General features: G+C 63.5%; 1 protein-coding gene across 1 annotated transcript; it reads left to right on the top strand.

Annotated features, from left to right (window-relative positions):
• The first annotated feature begins 615 nt into the window (after window positions 1–615).
• Window positions 616–11,759, top strand: TNK2 (tyrosine kinase non receptor 2). The gene is made up of 15 exons (XM_080349770.1): window positions 616–793; window positions 939–1,009; window positions 2,118–2,330; window positions 2,415–2,567; window positions 2,760–3,037; window positions 3,113–3,239; window positions 3,333–3,479; window positions 3,706–3,800; window positions 6,647–6,841; window positions 8,328–8,419; window positions 8,936–8,980; window positions 9,272–10,587; window positions 11,036–11,131; window positions 11,221–11,348; window positions 11,460–11,759. The coding sequence occupies exons 1-15, from the start codon at window positions 631–633 to the stop codon at window positions 11,464–11,466; spliced, it is 3,126 nt and encodes a 1,041-aa protein (XP_080205896.1). The 5' UTR covers window positions 616–630; the 3' UTR covers window positions 11,467–11,759.
• The last annotated feature ends 3,861 nt before the right edge of the window (window positions 11,760–15,620 follow it).

Genomic DNA, 15,620 nt, shown 5'->3' with positions numbered 1-15,620 from the left:
CGTGGCACGAGGATCCCCCAGGGCCCTGATGTTCCTGTCTGTACCCTCCGTGTGGTCGCATGGCAAAGTGCCACCACCTGTGGCAGAAGAGACCCACCATGGGTCAGTGCACCAGCCCAGCCAGCTCCACAGGGATGCTGGGGGGCCAAGAGGCAGTGCCAAGGTGACTGTCCTTGCTGGGGACAGCTGCCACATCCTCAGGCAGCCCCTCCAGCTGGGCAAAGGGAGCCTGGCAGGCACGGTGCCGGGTGTGGGGCATCCCTCAGCTGAGAGCTGCTGCCAAGCACATCCATCCCATGCCCTGGGCTCTACTGCCTCCTGTGTCCCTGTGTCTCCTGTGTCTGGGGACAGCCAATGCTGGAGCGGAGGGGTGGGCTCGTGTTTCTGTGGGCACAATGGGGGTCTTTGCCTGTCCCTGGGGGTCTTGCTGATGGGGTGCCTCTCCCAGCCCCCCGGGAGCTGGGGATAGGCTCAGGAGATGAACCCTGCTAGCATCCCTCACACCCTACCCAGGCAGCACCTCTGCCTTAGCTGCTCTGAGTGAGCCCCCTGGGGGGATGGGGCAGAGTGGAGTGGGGAAGGGTCCCCCATTAACCCAGCGCCGTGTCCCAGCAGAGGCTGAGCTGTAGCATGCAGGCAGAGGAGGGCACGGACTGGCTGCTGGAGCTGCTGACCGAGCTGCAGCTGCAGCAGTACTTCCTGCGCATCCGGGATGAGCTCAACGTCACCCGCCTCTCCCACTTCGAGTACGTCAAAAATGAGGATCTGGAGAAGATCGGCATGGGACGCCCCGGTGCGTACGTTCCCCTCAAACCTCTCCCCGTACTTCCCACTGGCTGCACAGCATCTTTTGGGGAGCCCAGAGGAGCATGCAGTCCATGGCGGTGGAGGGGACCCCCACCCCGTGCTGGGTCAGTGACAGTCCCTGTGTCCTGCAGGCCAGCGGCGGCTGTGGGAGGCGGTGAAGCGAAGGAAGGCCATGTGCAAGCGGAAATCCTGGATGAGCAAGGTAGGGATGGGAGAGGGGCAGGTGTGGCAGGGAAACTGAGGCAGGCAGGAGGAGATGGACCTCTCCCCATGCTCATCCCCAGTGCCCGGCTCTTCTCACACCACCATCCCCTGTGGGCTGGCAAGGAGATGGGCAGAAGCCTCTGCCACATGCCCTGCCTGCGGCGTGACCCTGCCAGCGTGCGTCCTGGTCCTGTGCAGCTTCCTGACGAAGGACGGCTCTGCTGCCCCGGCACTCAGGAAATTAATTTTCCCCGCCTGATTTGTCTCTTTGGCGGGAAACTCATTTGCAGTTAACGAGCCACACAGCCCACACATCACAGCCCTGTGCCCACAGGGGCTGGAACTGCTGCAGGGCAGGGGACCCAGGGATACAAACATGTGCCCCCGATGCCGTCCCTCCCAAAGCCGGTGCTGCTGCCACCCCAGCACCTTGCACCCCCAAAAGAGTGGGGTGTTTGCCAGCTGGGTGCTGGGTCGTGGCCTCTCCCCTACGTGACTCATCTGGGCTGGGATGGGCTTTTAATAGAAGGCAACTCAGCCTCACACCGGGCACAGAAATGCCACCTCCCACCCTGGCCACATGCTGGGCCCGGCCCCCGCGCACCCCCCACGGGTCCCAGCTGCCAGGGCTGGGATAGACCCCGTCCCATGGGGCACATCGTTGGTCCCGGCGGGGGGAGAGACAAGGAGAGCCCATCCCCATCCCTTCTAGGCAGCACGTATTGCAGAGCCCACATTGCTGCGGGGATGTGTCACCACACTCAGCCCAAGCTGGAGGTTTCTCTTGGCTTTGTGCCCAGGAACATCATGTAGCCACAGTTTGGCCAAGGAATGCCCAGGGCCCTCCAGCTACCAGCCTGGTTTGCTGGGGATGCACCACAGGGCTGTGGTGAGAGTCACAGCCCCCTCACTCTCTCCCGATCACAGCTCAGCATTCAGGCAGCTGGAGGAGCAGAGTCTGTTCTCTCTGCCAGCCTCCCCAGTTAGGGACCACCATTAGGTTCCAGAGTGTACAACCTGGGGGTCCTCTCAGCACCACTCACTCGCAGACCCAAAGACTCAGGGTGTCTCTATGCCTGCATCTCACTCACCTGCATATCCCACAGGTGTTCAGCGGGAAGCGCCCTGAGTCAGAGCTGCCACCCCAGCCCCAGAGCACCTTCCGCAAGCCCCCCACGCCGCCACCCCCCGAAGCAGGGGGCCAGCACTCCCTCACCTGCCTCGTGCGGGAGCGGGACCTCTCACTCTTTGAGAAACTGGGTGACGGCTCCTTTGGCGTCGTGCGTCGCGGCGAGTGGTGCACACCTGCCGGCAAGACGGTGAGGGGACTGTGGGGGGCAGCCGGGTGGTGGGACCACTCGTGGGGAAAGATGCTTTGGGGCTCATCCCTGCTTTGGCTGTAGCTGAACGTGGCAGTGAAGTGCCTCAAGACAGACGTGCTGAGCCAGCCGGAGGCGCTGGATGACTTCATCCGGGAGGTGAATGCCATGCACTCCCTGGACCACAGGAACCTCATCCGCCTCTATGGTGTGGTGCTCTCCCACCCCATGAAGATGGTGAGTTTGGGGGATGAGGCCAACCGTAATGCCGCCCCACAGGGGTCTCACATGATGGGGTGAGCAAAGCCAGGCTGGGTCTGTACCCCAGGTTCTCCACTGGCATCCCCAGGAGGGCACAATAAGGCTGCAAAGCAGCCCAACCAGAGTGCTACTGATTTGACCATCTCACTGTTCCTCTGCATGGCCCAGGTGACAGAGCTGGCCCCGCTGGGCTCCCTCCTGGACCGCCTGCGGAAGAACCAGGGCCATTTTCTCATCTCCACCCTCTGCCAGTACGCCATCCAGGTGGCCAAGGGCATGGCCTACCTGGAGTCCAAACGCTTCATCCACCGTGACCTGGCGGCTCGCAACATCCTGCTGGCCTCTAACGAGCTCATCAAGATTGGGGACTTTGGGCTGATGCGGGCCCTGCCCAAAAATGATGACCACTACGTGATGCAGGAGCACCGCAAGGTCCCCTTTGCCTGGTGAGCCATGGGGAAGGGGGCACCTGGGGTTGCAGCACCCACAGCCTCCTGATGCTCATGTCTTTCCCCGCACAGGTGTGCTCCCGAGAGCCTGAAGACACGCACCTTCTCCCACGCCAGTGACACCTGGATGTTTGGGGTGACCCTCTGGGAGATGTTCACCTACGGGCAGGAGCCCTGGATCGGCCTCAATGGCAGCCAGGTGGGTGCACAGCCAGAACCTGCTCCCCCACACCTCACCCCAGCAGTGCTGGGGGGCACTTGGGACCCCCTGATGGCTCCCCTTGTGCCGCAGATCCTGCACAAGATCGACAAGGAGGGCGAGCGGCTGCCGCGGCCTGAGGACTGTCCCCAGGATGTCTACAACGTCATGCTGCAGTGCTGGGCGCACAAGCCCGAGGACCGACCCACCTTCGTGGCGCTGCGGGACTTCTTGGTGGAGGTGGGTGAGCAGGGCGGGGGACGGGGTGCAGGAAGACCCCAGGTGCCACCTTGCTCTCACCCACCCCAGGGATGTCACAGCTGAGGGGGGACTGGGAGTGGTGATGCTGTCTTCTGCCCATTTTTGAGACTCCCCTGCCCTGCACGGGGCAGGGCCTGGCATCAAAATGGGGCAAGGATGGATGTGGGGGGCTGTGTCCCCTGTCCTCACCCCCATCTCCCCCCAGGCCCAGCCCACTGACATGAGGGCACTGCAGGACTTTGAGGAGGCTGACAAGCTGCACATCCAGATGAACGACATCATCACGGTCATCGAGGGCAGGTATTGCATGAGGACGCATAGACCAGCTGCCAGCTTCAGTGCTGCCAGCCTGTATGGGGACAGGGGAACCCAGGAGCGGAGACACCGCGGGCACTGGCAGAGCTGTGGGGAGCAGGGATGAGGATGGGGGGCTCTGCCTGCCCCAGCTGACCTAGCCACGTGTCCCATCTTCCCTGGGAGGTGTGCAGCCCCCCTGGGCAGCACAGGGCCCTGTGACCACCCTAGCGCGGGGGCACGGCCGTGCCTGTGGGCAGCACAGCCCTGCCCGCAATGCCCGCACCATCCACCCCCGCTGACTCACCCCACTGCGCCCGTGGGTTTGCCCCAGCCTTGCCCCGGGAAACCGCACACCCCGGGGCCGCTCCCTGCTGATAGCAATGGGGACGTGCCGCTGTCACCCAGCTGGGAGAGGCACCAGGGGACAGGTACTGTGGTGGCGTGACCTGTCACCCCCTGCGCCGTGGGTTTTTTGCTCCTCAGTCACTGCCAGACACCCCGGGGCACAGCCACCCCCCTCTGCTGCCCTGGGGACCAGCAGGCTGGGGGGACCTTTGGTCCCTGCATCCCGATCCCAGGACGTGCTTGTCCCACTCCAGCTCGGGGACAGCAGGGACCTCCCAGAGGGGCTCAGTGTCCCTTTGCCCCACTGGCACACGGGAGGCGGGTCCTCCCAGCCCCGGGGGAGTGAGGAGGAAGGCTCTGTCCTTCCCCATTCCCTCTCCCCGTCCCGGGCCGGCTCCCCGCGGTTAGTCACGGCCCGGAGGTGAATCAGGCTGGATTTGTGTGTCTGCAGGGACCGGCTTTCTCCCCGGCCGCTGCCGCCAGGGATGACTCTTGCCCAGGGTCTGGCGGTTTAATTGCAGGGAGGGGAGGGGAGGGGAAGAGAATCGGCGTCGGCGGAGGGAGGGAAGGAGGGAGGGAAGGAGCGGCGGAGGGCGGTGCGGCCGCGCCACTGCGCCTTACATCGTCCCCGCCGCCGCATCACGGCCGGGCTGGGGGTCCCGCTCCCGTGTCCCCCGCCCCGCCGCTGGCTCCAGGTGAACCACGGTGTCGGGGGGGACGGAGCGGGAGGTTGGCGGGAGCTGGACAGAGAGACGTGGCCGCGCTGGGAGGTGCCGATGGGGCGAGGAGGGCCGGGAGCGCGGTGGAGCCGGGGTGCAGCCTCCCCTGCCTCAGTTTCCCCGGGGGACGCCGGTTCTCGGTGGGCACGTTTCGGGGGTGCTGGATCTGGGCAAGCGGGGTGCGCTCTGCAGCCGAGGGGGTGGCAGGAGCCGCAGCAGCTGCTGGTGCTCCCGAGGGGCGGAAAGGGACCCCCTTCCCGTGCCTCAGTTTCCCCTGGGGCGGCTGCCCCCCACCGCGCTGCCTGCGGGGGTGCCTGGGCATGGAGGGGGAGGGCTGGTTGGGGGGGACCTCCTCCCGGGGGCTGCATCCGGCCCCACCGAGGCCGCCCGGGGCACCGTAAACACCCCCCACCTCTTTTCAAGCCCCTGCCTGTTGTTCGGCGGGCGCCGGGCGTGCGTACGTGTGTGTGGGCAGGGGCAAGGACCTACCTGAAAGCCCCCCCCGGGGACCCAGCCGGCCGCGGGAGGGGGCTTTCGGAGGAAAGCCAGGGCAGAGCCGGGGTGGGTTTGTGCCGGGGGTCCGACCCCAGGTCCGGTGGGATGGGGCTGGGAGAGCGGGGCCGGCCCAGCTGCAGCATCCCTCCGGCGGGATGCAGCGATGTTGGGGACCTCCCGAGGAGGAGAATCGTGCCCCCTCCAGCCCGCCGGGGATGTGGGGGTGCCCAGTGCCATCTGGGCTCTGCCGTGGCCTGGCTGAGGGGTCCCGGCGCTGAGTAAGGCGGCTGGCTGGCGGCGAGCAGGGAAGGTAAACAGGAAAAGGGCTGAGCTGGTGGCCGGGGGTGACTCACAGGTGACTCCAGGAAACCGTGGGGCCCGTGCCAGCCTCGCCGAGCTGGCACCGCACACCATCCGCCGCCCCCTGCCCAGCGCACACCCTGCCCGCGGGGAGCGGGGGGCCCAGCAGGCGGGGGGAAGGGGGATGGATGTGATGTTAGTAGGAGGAGGATTAGAGTCAGAGCCCCCCTGCATTGATTTGGCACAGGCTGGGCAGGGGGCACTGCTTGGGGTGCCATTCCCTGCACCCTACCTGTCCTTATGTCCCCCCACCCTAGAAGTGGCTGAATCTTGGGGCAGGCAGCTCCTGGCCGGCTCCTGGGACATGCTGGGCTCTGCCAGGGACCATCACCCTGGCTACCCTGCTCATACGGCCATGGGAGGTTTTGCAATTTAACTCCCCCTGCCTGCCTGCCCCTTTTCCCTTGCTCACGCCAGCCTGCACGGGGCTCACCAATAATGTAGGAAGGGAGCGAGGGAGAGCCCCCAGCCACCTGTCCCCACCATGGCCCCCCAGTTTCCCCTGTGGGACTGGGATATTTGAGGGGCAAACACTGTGCACATCCCTTGTGCTGTCCCCAGCTGCCTGCGGCACGAGGGGACCAGCGGTGAGCAGCTTGGTGCAGGCATTGCTCCAAGGGCTCCTGTGTAATTTGGGGCAGCTGGAAGGAAAAGGAGGGGACCCATCTTTTTGGGTGCAAATGGGGAACATTTTTCCCCACGGCTCGCATCCCTGACACCTCCTGGTGCAGGGGCTGTGCAGGGTGAAAGGCAGAGCACACTGCTGGCGTAGGGTTGGGATCTTGGGCACGCAATTTCCCTTCCCAGTTGTGCCACTGCCTGCTTGTGTGGACTTGGAGGAGTCACCTCACCTCCTCCCCTGCCACCAGGGTAAGATGCTTGTCCCCTTCCTGTCCCCTCGTCAGTAACAAGGTCCTTTTTATTCCTTAGGGCCGAGAATTACTGGTGGCGGGGTCAGAATAAGCGGACTCTAAAAGTGGGCCAGTTCCCCCGAAACACGGTGACCTCGGTGGCGGGGCTGTCGGCCCACGACATCAGCCAGCCGCTTAAAAACAGCTTCATCCACACAGGCCATGGAGACACCAACCCGCAGCACTGCTGGGGGTTTCCCGATAAAATTGATGAGTAAGAAATTTTCTGACTTCTCTGCATCCCCTGCCTGCTCCCTGCCTTCCCTGCTGCCTGCCAGGCACAGGACTGAGCTGCAGCTTGGTCACCCCTCCACCTTGAAGCATCTCTTCCCCGCCTGCTGTACTGGGGACAGTGGCTCTGGGTAGGGTCCCTGCAGCTGGACTAACTCCCTCGCCTCTTCTTACTAATGGGGTTGGGGATGTGGGGGGCTGCTGTGCTTGTGGGTGGCTGTGTCTTGGGTAGCGTCTTGTCCCAGCCCTGCAGCCCCTTGTGGCTGTCCTGGGATGGAGGGACATCAGTAAGCACCACCCCAGAGGTGGCTGTTTTACACCAACACTTTTGGGGTGTCCCAGGGCTGCTAAACCCTTGCCTTTCAGTGTCTGTGGGGAGGGGAGCCGCAGCGGGGGTGTAACCTGCTTTTAACAGCATGAGTCCTCTTAAAAAGCAAAATATGAAAAAAAAAAAAAAAGCACCAAAATGCTTTCCCCGCCATGCGCCATCAGGAGAGACTCTGATTGGTCTGCAGTGGAGACGGGGAGTTGGGTGCCTGTGCCCCAGGGCACCTGATGACCCCCTGCCAGGTGGGACTAACCCTGCCCAGTGTCGGTACTGGGGGCACAAGGGGTGGTGGGCAGGGGAGCTTGGGCTCGGGGCAGGGGGCTTGGAGATCTCTGCCAGCGCTGGGCTGGGGGAATGTGAGGGGGCTGGCGGGGGCAGAATGGGATTTCAAAGCCTAGAAGGCTCCTGCTGGGTAGAGCCAGCTCCTCTGCCAGGCTTTGCGCATCCCCTGGGACTGTGATCCCAGCCCCGGGACAGCTCTGACAGTGCCCTCGGTCCCAGCCTGAACCCCCGTGGTGCCCTGTGCCGCGGGCTGTGCCGGCGGCCCTCTGAGGGCTGAACCGAGCCTCCGCACACACGCAGACCCGGCTCGTGCCCCGGCAGGCCTCCCCGCGCCCCGCTGCGTGGGCACAGCGCTGGGTACGTGCCGCCCGGGCTGCCGAGAACGCACCGAGCTCGGCACACGCCCAGGCCTTGGGGCTGTGCCGCCTCCCGCCGGCTCCCTGCCTCACCGCGCCTGGCTTGCGACAGCTCGCCCGGGCCTCCCGGCACCCCACCAGCGTGCGGCACCGGGGTACCGTGCCATGGGCGCAGCATCGTGCAGTGGCACCCTGGTCCTGGGGGTGCCCTGGACACCACACCCTGCATGAGTACCCTGGGCACAGCAGGGGTGCAGTCACCTGGGTATGGCACATCATGCACATGGAGCCGGAGAGGGGTGGGTGACACCGGGACAGCACCGGGCTCCGCACCATGGCACTGAAAGCTTCTGGAGTGGGGTGTCCCGGTGCTTGCGGGGATGGTACTCGCCAGGTCATGGTGCATGGTGGAGGCGCTGTGGGGTGTCCCAAGGGACATGGTGTGGGAGCAAGAGGTCCCATGTGGCTCCCGCTGACCCCTTGATACTCTTCTCTCCCCACAGGCTGTACCTGGGAAATCCCATGGACCCTCCTGACATTTTAGGTGTGGACCCAAGCACTGCCAGACCCACCCAGCTTCCAGGCAGAGCTAAAAGTGAGCAGCTTTTCCCCTTCCCCCTGCCCATCGCCTGCACCAAGCCCCTGTCCCCACACTCTGCAGCCAGGGTGATGGGCTGGACTTTCTGTCTTTCTACTGCCACTTGCTTTTCACAGACCTGGGGGCAGCAGAGGTGCTGGGGCACGTTGTCACCTGGCCATGTGCCACTGTCAGCAGTATGGGCGGCCGGTGGCTCTGCCCAGCTGGACTCTGCCCCACTGCCCTTCGTCCAGGTCCCTTGTCCCCTCCCAACTTCCTGTGGCTGGGCTCTCCAGTACGGGGATCTCAGCAAAGCTGCCATAGGGAGGGAGCTCAGACACCATGTGTGTGCCACAACCCCCCTAAACCTGTGGTTTTCCCTTGGGGGGCTTCCCACTGGCATCCTCCCTGCACCCCACCAACGATGGGGGAGATGATGAAGCATGCGCCCTGCTAACGAGCGACCCGGCCGCCGCTTGCTCCGTGCGCTCACCCCACGCCTCCCCTCCTCTCGGGCTCTCTCTTCTCCCGCAGGGCAGCCACCTCCACGCCCGCCTCAGCCTTCCGTCCTGCTCACCAGTAAGTCTGGCTTTTTTCAGTGCTGCTCTCCCTCCTTCGTGCCCCTTTCTTTTCTCTCTTAGCTTCTTTTGCTTCCTCTGCCCCTCTGGTACCCCTGTGCACCTATGGGTGGTGACATCTGTGGTGGGGACACAGGTGTGGAGCAGGGTGGCCAGCTGGGGGCTGGGTGACCCCACAGGGGGAGCAAAGGTGGCTGAAGCTATGGGGCAGTTGGGGAGATTGGGGGTGCCTCCCCTTGCACCCCAGGGATGAGTATTGGGACCCTCACCATCCTTCTCTGTCCCCTCGTAGAGCCCTGCTACGACCCGGTCAGTGAGGAGGAGGAGGGTCTGCCAGGGGGTCTCCGGAAGCTCTGCCTGAAGAAGCCGAGCACGGGGAAAGGTCCGCGGCCGGTCAAGCCATCAGCACGGGTGCCGGGCACAAAGGTGGGCGAGCGGCAACCCAGCCAGCTACCAAGCGAGGGACCAGCGGGCGGCGAGGTGACCCTCATCGATTTTGGGGAGGAGGTGCCTCAAGGTAGCCCATCACCGGTGGGAGAGCTGACAGCCCCATCGTTGGCCAAGCTGGCCATGGAGGCCTTCTCGCTGCTGGACAAGACCCCACCACAGAGCCCCACGCGGGCTCTACCCCGGCCCCTCCACCCCACGCCGGTGGTGGACTGGGACGCCCGACCCTTGCCCCCGCCACCCGCTTATGATGATGTGGCACAGGACGAGGATGACTTTGAGGTCTGCTCCATCACCAGTCCCCCGAGCCGGCGGGGCAAGACCAACTACGGCTTTGTGGACGAGGGAGAGCGGGGACCAGTGCTGGAGGACAACCTCTTCCTGCCCCCCAAGGAGACCAAGCAGCCCAGCTTGACACAGACCACTGAGCTCTTTGAGGAGCTGCAGCAGGAGTGCATGAAGAGGCTCAATGTCCCTCTGGGACAGGCTGTCCCCACTGATGACAAGCCCCAAATCCCGCCGCGTGTCCCCATCCCACCCCGACCCCTCCGCCGCAACGAGCCCGGGCGCTGGTCGGGGGACCTTTCGCCAGCTTCGGGGGGTGAGGAAGACCGGCCACCCCAGATTCCCCCCCGAGACCCGCTGTCACAGCCCACCTCCCGGACGCCCAGCCCCATGGCTCTGCAGGTGGGCTCCCCCCAGCAACGTGCTGCTCTCTGCTCCTACCTCTCCACCTCGCCGGGGAAGCCCATGCCCACCACGCAGAGCTTCGCCCTTGACCCCAAATATGCGACCCCCAAAGTCATCCAGGCACAGGGCAAGGACTGCTCCAAGGGACCCTGCATCCTGCCCATCGTGAAGGATGGGCAGAAGGTCAGCAGCACCCACTACTACCTGCTGCCTGAGCGCCCGGCTTACCTGGACAAGTACGAGAAGTTTTTCAAGGAGGCCAAAAGCCCCGAGGAGGTTCCGACATCTCGCCTGGTCACTACAGCCACCGTCCGTCCCATGGTGCAGCAGCCACCGCTGGACTGCAAGGCCAACTTCTCCTCCAACAACAGCAACCCTGGGCCCAAGTGCTTGGTGAAAGCTTCCTGCAGCCTCCAGAAGATCGTCTATGATGGGCCAGATGGCTACCGCCCTGCTGACAAAATCCGGCTGGTAAGTGGCATCCCCAGCATGCATGGGCAAGAGGGGACACAGTGGCCATAGGCTTGCTTGGGCAAGAGCTGTCCCCACCCTGTGCCTCAGTTTCCCCAAGTTCAACCCTTGGGGGCTTGGCTACAAGGAGTCCTCAGACATCCTTTGGGACATGTCACTGCACCTCCAAATTAGCCTTACCCATGGCCACAAGGAGGTGGGGGGAGGAAGGTGGCTGTCACTGTAGTCCCCTTGGGCTTTCTGGTTGGGGTCTGTGCTGGCTGGGAGTGCACATCCAAGCCCAGGAGAGGCTGAAGGTGCCAGGGGTGAGGATGGTCTCAGCTCCAGGCTGGCAGTGCTCCCCAGGTACAGAGCTGAGATGGGGACACCCTCAGTGCCCCCCTGCTCCAGCCACAGGCTCCTCAATGCCAGGGGGTGGTGATGGGCGCTGACCACAGGCTCCCCGCAGGTGCAGGACACGGTACACGGTGTGACCACTGAGGAGTGCCAGGCAGCCCTGCAGAACCACGGCTGGAGCGTCCAACGGGCCATCCAGTACCTGAAGGTACCACGCACCCCTGTCCCCCTGTCCTGGCTCCTGTGAGGGAGGTGGCACCCCTGTCACCCCCCTCACTGTGCCCTGTCCCCTTGCAGGTGGAGCAGCTCTTCTGCCTGGGGCTGAAGTCCCGTGTGGAGTGTCACCGCGTGCTGGAGATGTTTGACTGGAACCTGGCCCAGGCCAGCTCCCACCTCCTCGATCCCTACAGCATGGCCCGCCAGAAGTAAGGGCATGGATGTATTTTTTTTGAGGGGGGATCTCCATGCCACGCTGCTCTTGGCCAGCTGGAACCATCACCCCTCCTGTGAGCTTATGTCCTCTCCTCTCCTTACAGGCGATGACAGCAGGGATGGGGCAAGCTGGGCCGGATCTGGAGCAGGCATCTCACCGCAGGGCCACCCCCTTGGTGCCCACCCCACCCACGGAACCTGCTGCTGGACTCTGGACTGAGCCCCCACTCGAGGGACAGGGACACCCCGAAATGGAGCCTGCCCACTGCCCCCGACTTGCCAAGGTGCCTGTGTCCTGGCCTTGGCGATGGGCTCTGTCCCCTGGCCCATCATTGAATTGTTTTTGTAAAGAGAAATGTAATTTTAATATATATTATATATATATATAAAATATTCTATGGAGAGGAGGGTACCTGTGCCCGTCTCTCAGGTTCATCCCCACCAGCACACAGGGACAGGCCACCTCCTTCCTGTCTCCAGCAGTGCCAGCTCCTCCCTGCAGGCAGCCGAGACTGTCCCCCTGTGCCCCACAGGACCTGCTGCTTTGATGATGCTGCTGGGGAGCCCAGATACAGGGTGCCCGGTTAGGGATGCAGGTGTGCTGTGGTGCCCAGTGGGTCTTGGGGGCTCCCTGGGCAGCTGTATGGGACAAGCATCCATAAAAACCTCTGGTGGTGGTTCCTGAGCTGTTTTGGGGTGTAAAGGTCTTGCCACCTGGGGCTGCTGGGGTTTGTCCCATGCTGTCCCTCACCCAGGACCAAGCCTTGAGGGCTGGTCATAGTTTTTCCCCCTTGGAGTGAGCAGTGCTTCCCCACGGGGATGGCCCGAGCAGGGAAGCCCCCCAGCAGGGCCCTCCCTTATCCCAGCCCACCTCAGCAGTTTGGTTCCCGGCCGCTGACTGACTCATGAGCAGGCAGGGAGTGGCAGGACCTGCGTCGTGTCCCCACCCACGCGTGGGGTGTTGTGCAACCAGGTGACACTGTGCAACCAGAACCAGGTGTGGATAGGGGGCTGGGGGGTGGCCCCCGTGGGGTCCCAGGCCAGGTGGCAGTGCTAAACCCCCCAGGTGGGTGTTAGAGCGCCTTGACTGAGTTCCTGGAGGTAGAGGATGAGGTCTCTGCAGGTGGAGGAAGACCGCAGTGCCCAAACCCACCAGGTCCATGGGCATTTGTAGTACCTGATCCCCAGGGTGACCTCTTCTCCAGAGCTGGTGGCTTCAGAGAAGAGACCCTGTGATTCACAGTGAGTCACCTGGCTGTCCTGGCATTGCCGTGGTGGATGGTACCCGGCCACAAAACCTACGTACCATGTGCACCCACAGCTCCTCTGGAGTCCCCCAGCCCTCCCTGAGCATGGCGACAGGGAGCTTTGCTGGTGCTGCTGTGGGCACAACCATGCACAGGTGCTTTGGGCTCTCCATGCCTCAGTTTCCCCCATCTAAAGTGCAGCTACCGTGGCATGGCAGCCAGGTGAGATGGCTGTTAATGAAGCGAAGGAGGAACAGCACCTCCACTAACTTATTTTTCCCCCTTAAATGTTTCCAGAGCTGGGTTAGACCCCATGAAGAAGCAAACGTGTGTTTGCTGCAGTGGCCTCACTGTGTCCCTTTGCATGGCCGGGTGTGCCTGGCTGCTGTCCCCTGTGGAAGGTGACTTACAACCCAGGGAAAAGGCCCAGCCCCATCACCAAAGCGGGAACAACCCCCCCAGCCAGGTTTGCGTGGGCGTTTGCCGCGATGGCACAGATAACCCCAGCACGCAGGTCCCCGCTGGCGGTGTTGGGAGGGGGACCGGGGCAGGGTTAACGCGGGACCCCGAGGTGGCAACAGAAGGTTGTTCCTTCCTTCTTCCTCCTTGGCAGCGAGCCCACCCCTGCCAGGGGTTATCAGCCGTGCAGGGGAGCGTGGCAGGGACCCAGCAGCAAATGTAGGGGGGTGGATAGCAGATGCAAGGCTCAGGGTTGACCTGCCCCTTCCAGAGCTGCTGGGAACCCCTACTCCCCACTTGCTGTCCCAGTGTCTTTGTGTGAAGTGACTTTGTAGCCTATCGGCTATTTGGGGACCCCAACCTTGGGATGTCAACCATGGGGTCAGCCTGGGAAAGGCATTTAAACCTTCCATGGTAAAATGGGCAACCCCCAGCATGAGTGGGTCCCCAGAACTGGGACACAGCCACCTCTATGTCAGGCTGCGAGGACACGGACCTGTCAGTGCCCCAGGCAGGGCACGTGGCACCCTCGTCTCGGCGCCCGGGGGTGTGCTCACCGACGGAGCCACCCTGTTGCGTCGCTCCTCTGGGACAGGAGAGTCACAGTCCCATTCCTGCCACCAAGGAAACACCATGGAGTGCTGGGTCCAATGGCTGCTCCGGAGCTGGGTGCTGTGGGGGCTCTGGGTTCTACAAGGTAAGTGCTGGGGTCACCTACGCTGCTGTTGGTCTGACTGGGTGGCTGAAGCCACTTGGGTGATGAGCTGCAAATGACTCTCTGGCTGCTCAAATGCTGCAAGTTTGAGATCGAGTGCCTGGCTGGTGTTTGCCCCCGTCTCTGTCCACTGGTGCCACAGCCTTGGCATGGTCCCCCCACTGTGGCAATGGAAGGGGTGTGTGGGTCACACAGGGACTCTCACCCACGGGGGTGCTCCCGGCTTTGTCCGGCTGTGTGTGCTGGGGTGGGGACAACCTCCGAGGGCGACACGTCGCCTGGGGGCACCTTCCTCCTGCCGCAGGGTGGAGGGATGAGGGTGATAGGGACCCCAGGCTGTTTTCTTCTCTGCTCTGCCCTCACCAACCTGCTGTGCTGCCAGCAAAACCTGGGGTGACGAAAAAGCAGCCCCTCGCCCCCGCGCCAGCCCCGGCAGAGCCGGGCAGCGTCTCCCCTGTGGCCGACAGCACCAGCGCTGAGCTGCCTCTGGACCTGGGCATGTGCCAGGTGTTCCTTGTCACCGCAGCCACCCAACCGGAGCACCCCTCCCTCACCGACAGGATCACCTCGGTGGGCAACCGTGGCTCAGGTAAGGCCAACAGGCAGCTGGCCACGGGCGGGTTCCTCTCTACTGGGGCCATGGCGGGGTTGATCCAGCTGGGGCCACCTTGTCTCGCCCCACAGGCAGCCTGGTGCAGCAGGTGGCATCAAGACCGCTGGCCCCAGCCAGGAGCAGTGGGGAGCAGGGGGGATCTCCTAGCATGGCAGCTCTCCCTGCAGGTCCAGCTACACAAGGCAGTCCCCAGGTAGGGGCAGGGGCTGGAGTGTCCTCTCTAGGTGCTGCCAGCCACCCTACCAGTGTCCCTCTGGCTCCCACCAATGCTCGACACAGGCAGCTTCTGTCCTTCACACCAACGGGACATGCAGTGGCTCTTGCCATGGGCAGTGGCAGTGCTGGGCCAGCCACAGCCACATCGTTACCAGCTCCAGGTGTCCCCACTGTAATGAGGACAAGCAAATCACCACCGAAAAGCAGCAGCGCTCCCAAGCCGGCTGTGGAAGTGTTTCTGGACAGCATTCCTGGGGAGCCAGTCCTGGGAACAACTGACCCTATGCAAGAGGGAACTAAGGCCAAGCCGCTGTTGAGTGCTGTCAGTGCACTGAGACGTGCTCTCCCAGCACCAGGTCTGTCACCTCCAGTGGGACATACCCTGGTTACTCATCCAGCACCAGGAATACAAGCATCTTCCTCAGTCACTGACAAACTGACGGATGCCAACCAGCTGGTGGAGCTGAGCAGTGCTGTCACTGCAGAGGGGACACCAGAGACAGCATGGACCACTGTACCATCACTGCCCCATGACGAGCACAGCACAGGGATGTCACCTCCCAGCATCAGCAAGGGTTCTGCTGAGCAACATGCAACCTCCGTGCTCCTGTTCCAGGAGGTCACACCAGGGCTGAAGGAGGCCACCTCACTTCCATCCACAGCAGCCAGCATCCCCTGGGACATGGGCAGCCCTGTGAAGCCAGCAGCAGCCTCAGCCAGCCCTGCCGCTGGCCTCCCCAGGAGTCCCCCACACACAGCCACAGAGGGAGCCAGGATAGCAACTTCACCTTCCGCAGACCCTCCAAGTGCATCATCAGCGAAGGTCACTTTTTCTTCTGCCACCATTGGCACCAGTGAAGCTACAGAGCCAGGAACAACTGCCTTATCCAGCACAAGCCACAATGCCTTGCAGGACCCCCCTATGCCCCCTGCCCAGCTGCCTCCAGCCCTTCATCCCCAGCTCCCTGCTGCTGTGCTGGGCACAGGAGAGACGCATCCCCCCCGCCGCAGTGCA

This window comes from Nesoenas mayeri, assembly GCF_963082525.1.
Source record: "Nesoenas mayeri genome assembly, chromosome: 9".
NCBI classification, from domain to species: domain Eukaryota; kingdom Metazoa; phylum Chordata; class Aves; order Columbiformes; family Columbidae; genus Nesoenas; species Nesoenas mayeri.
Note: the sequence above shows the minus strand (reverse complement) of the source record. Positions and strands in the feature narration are given on the sequence as shown.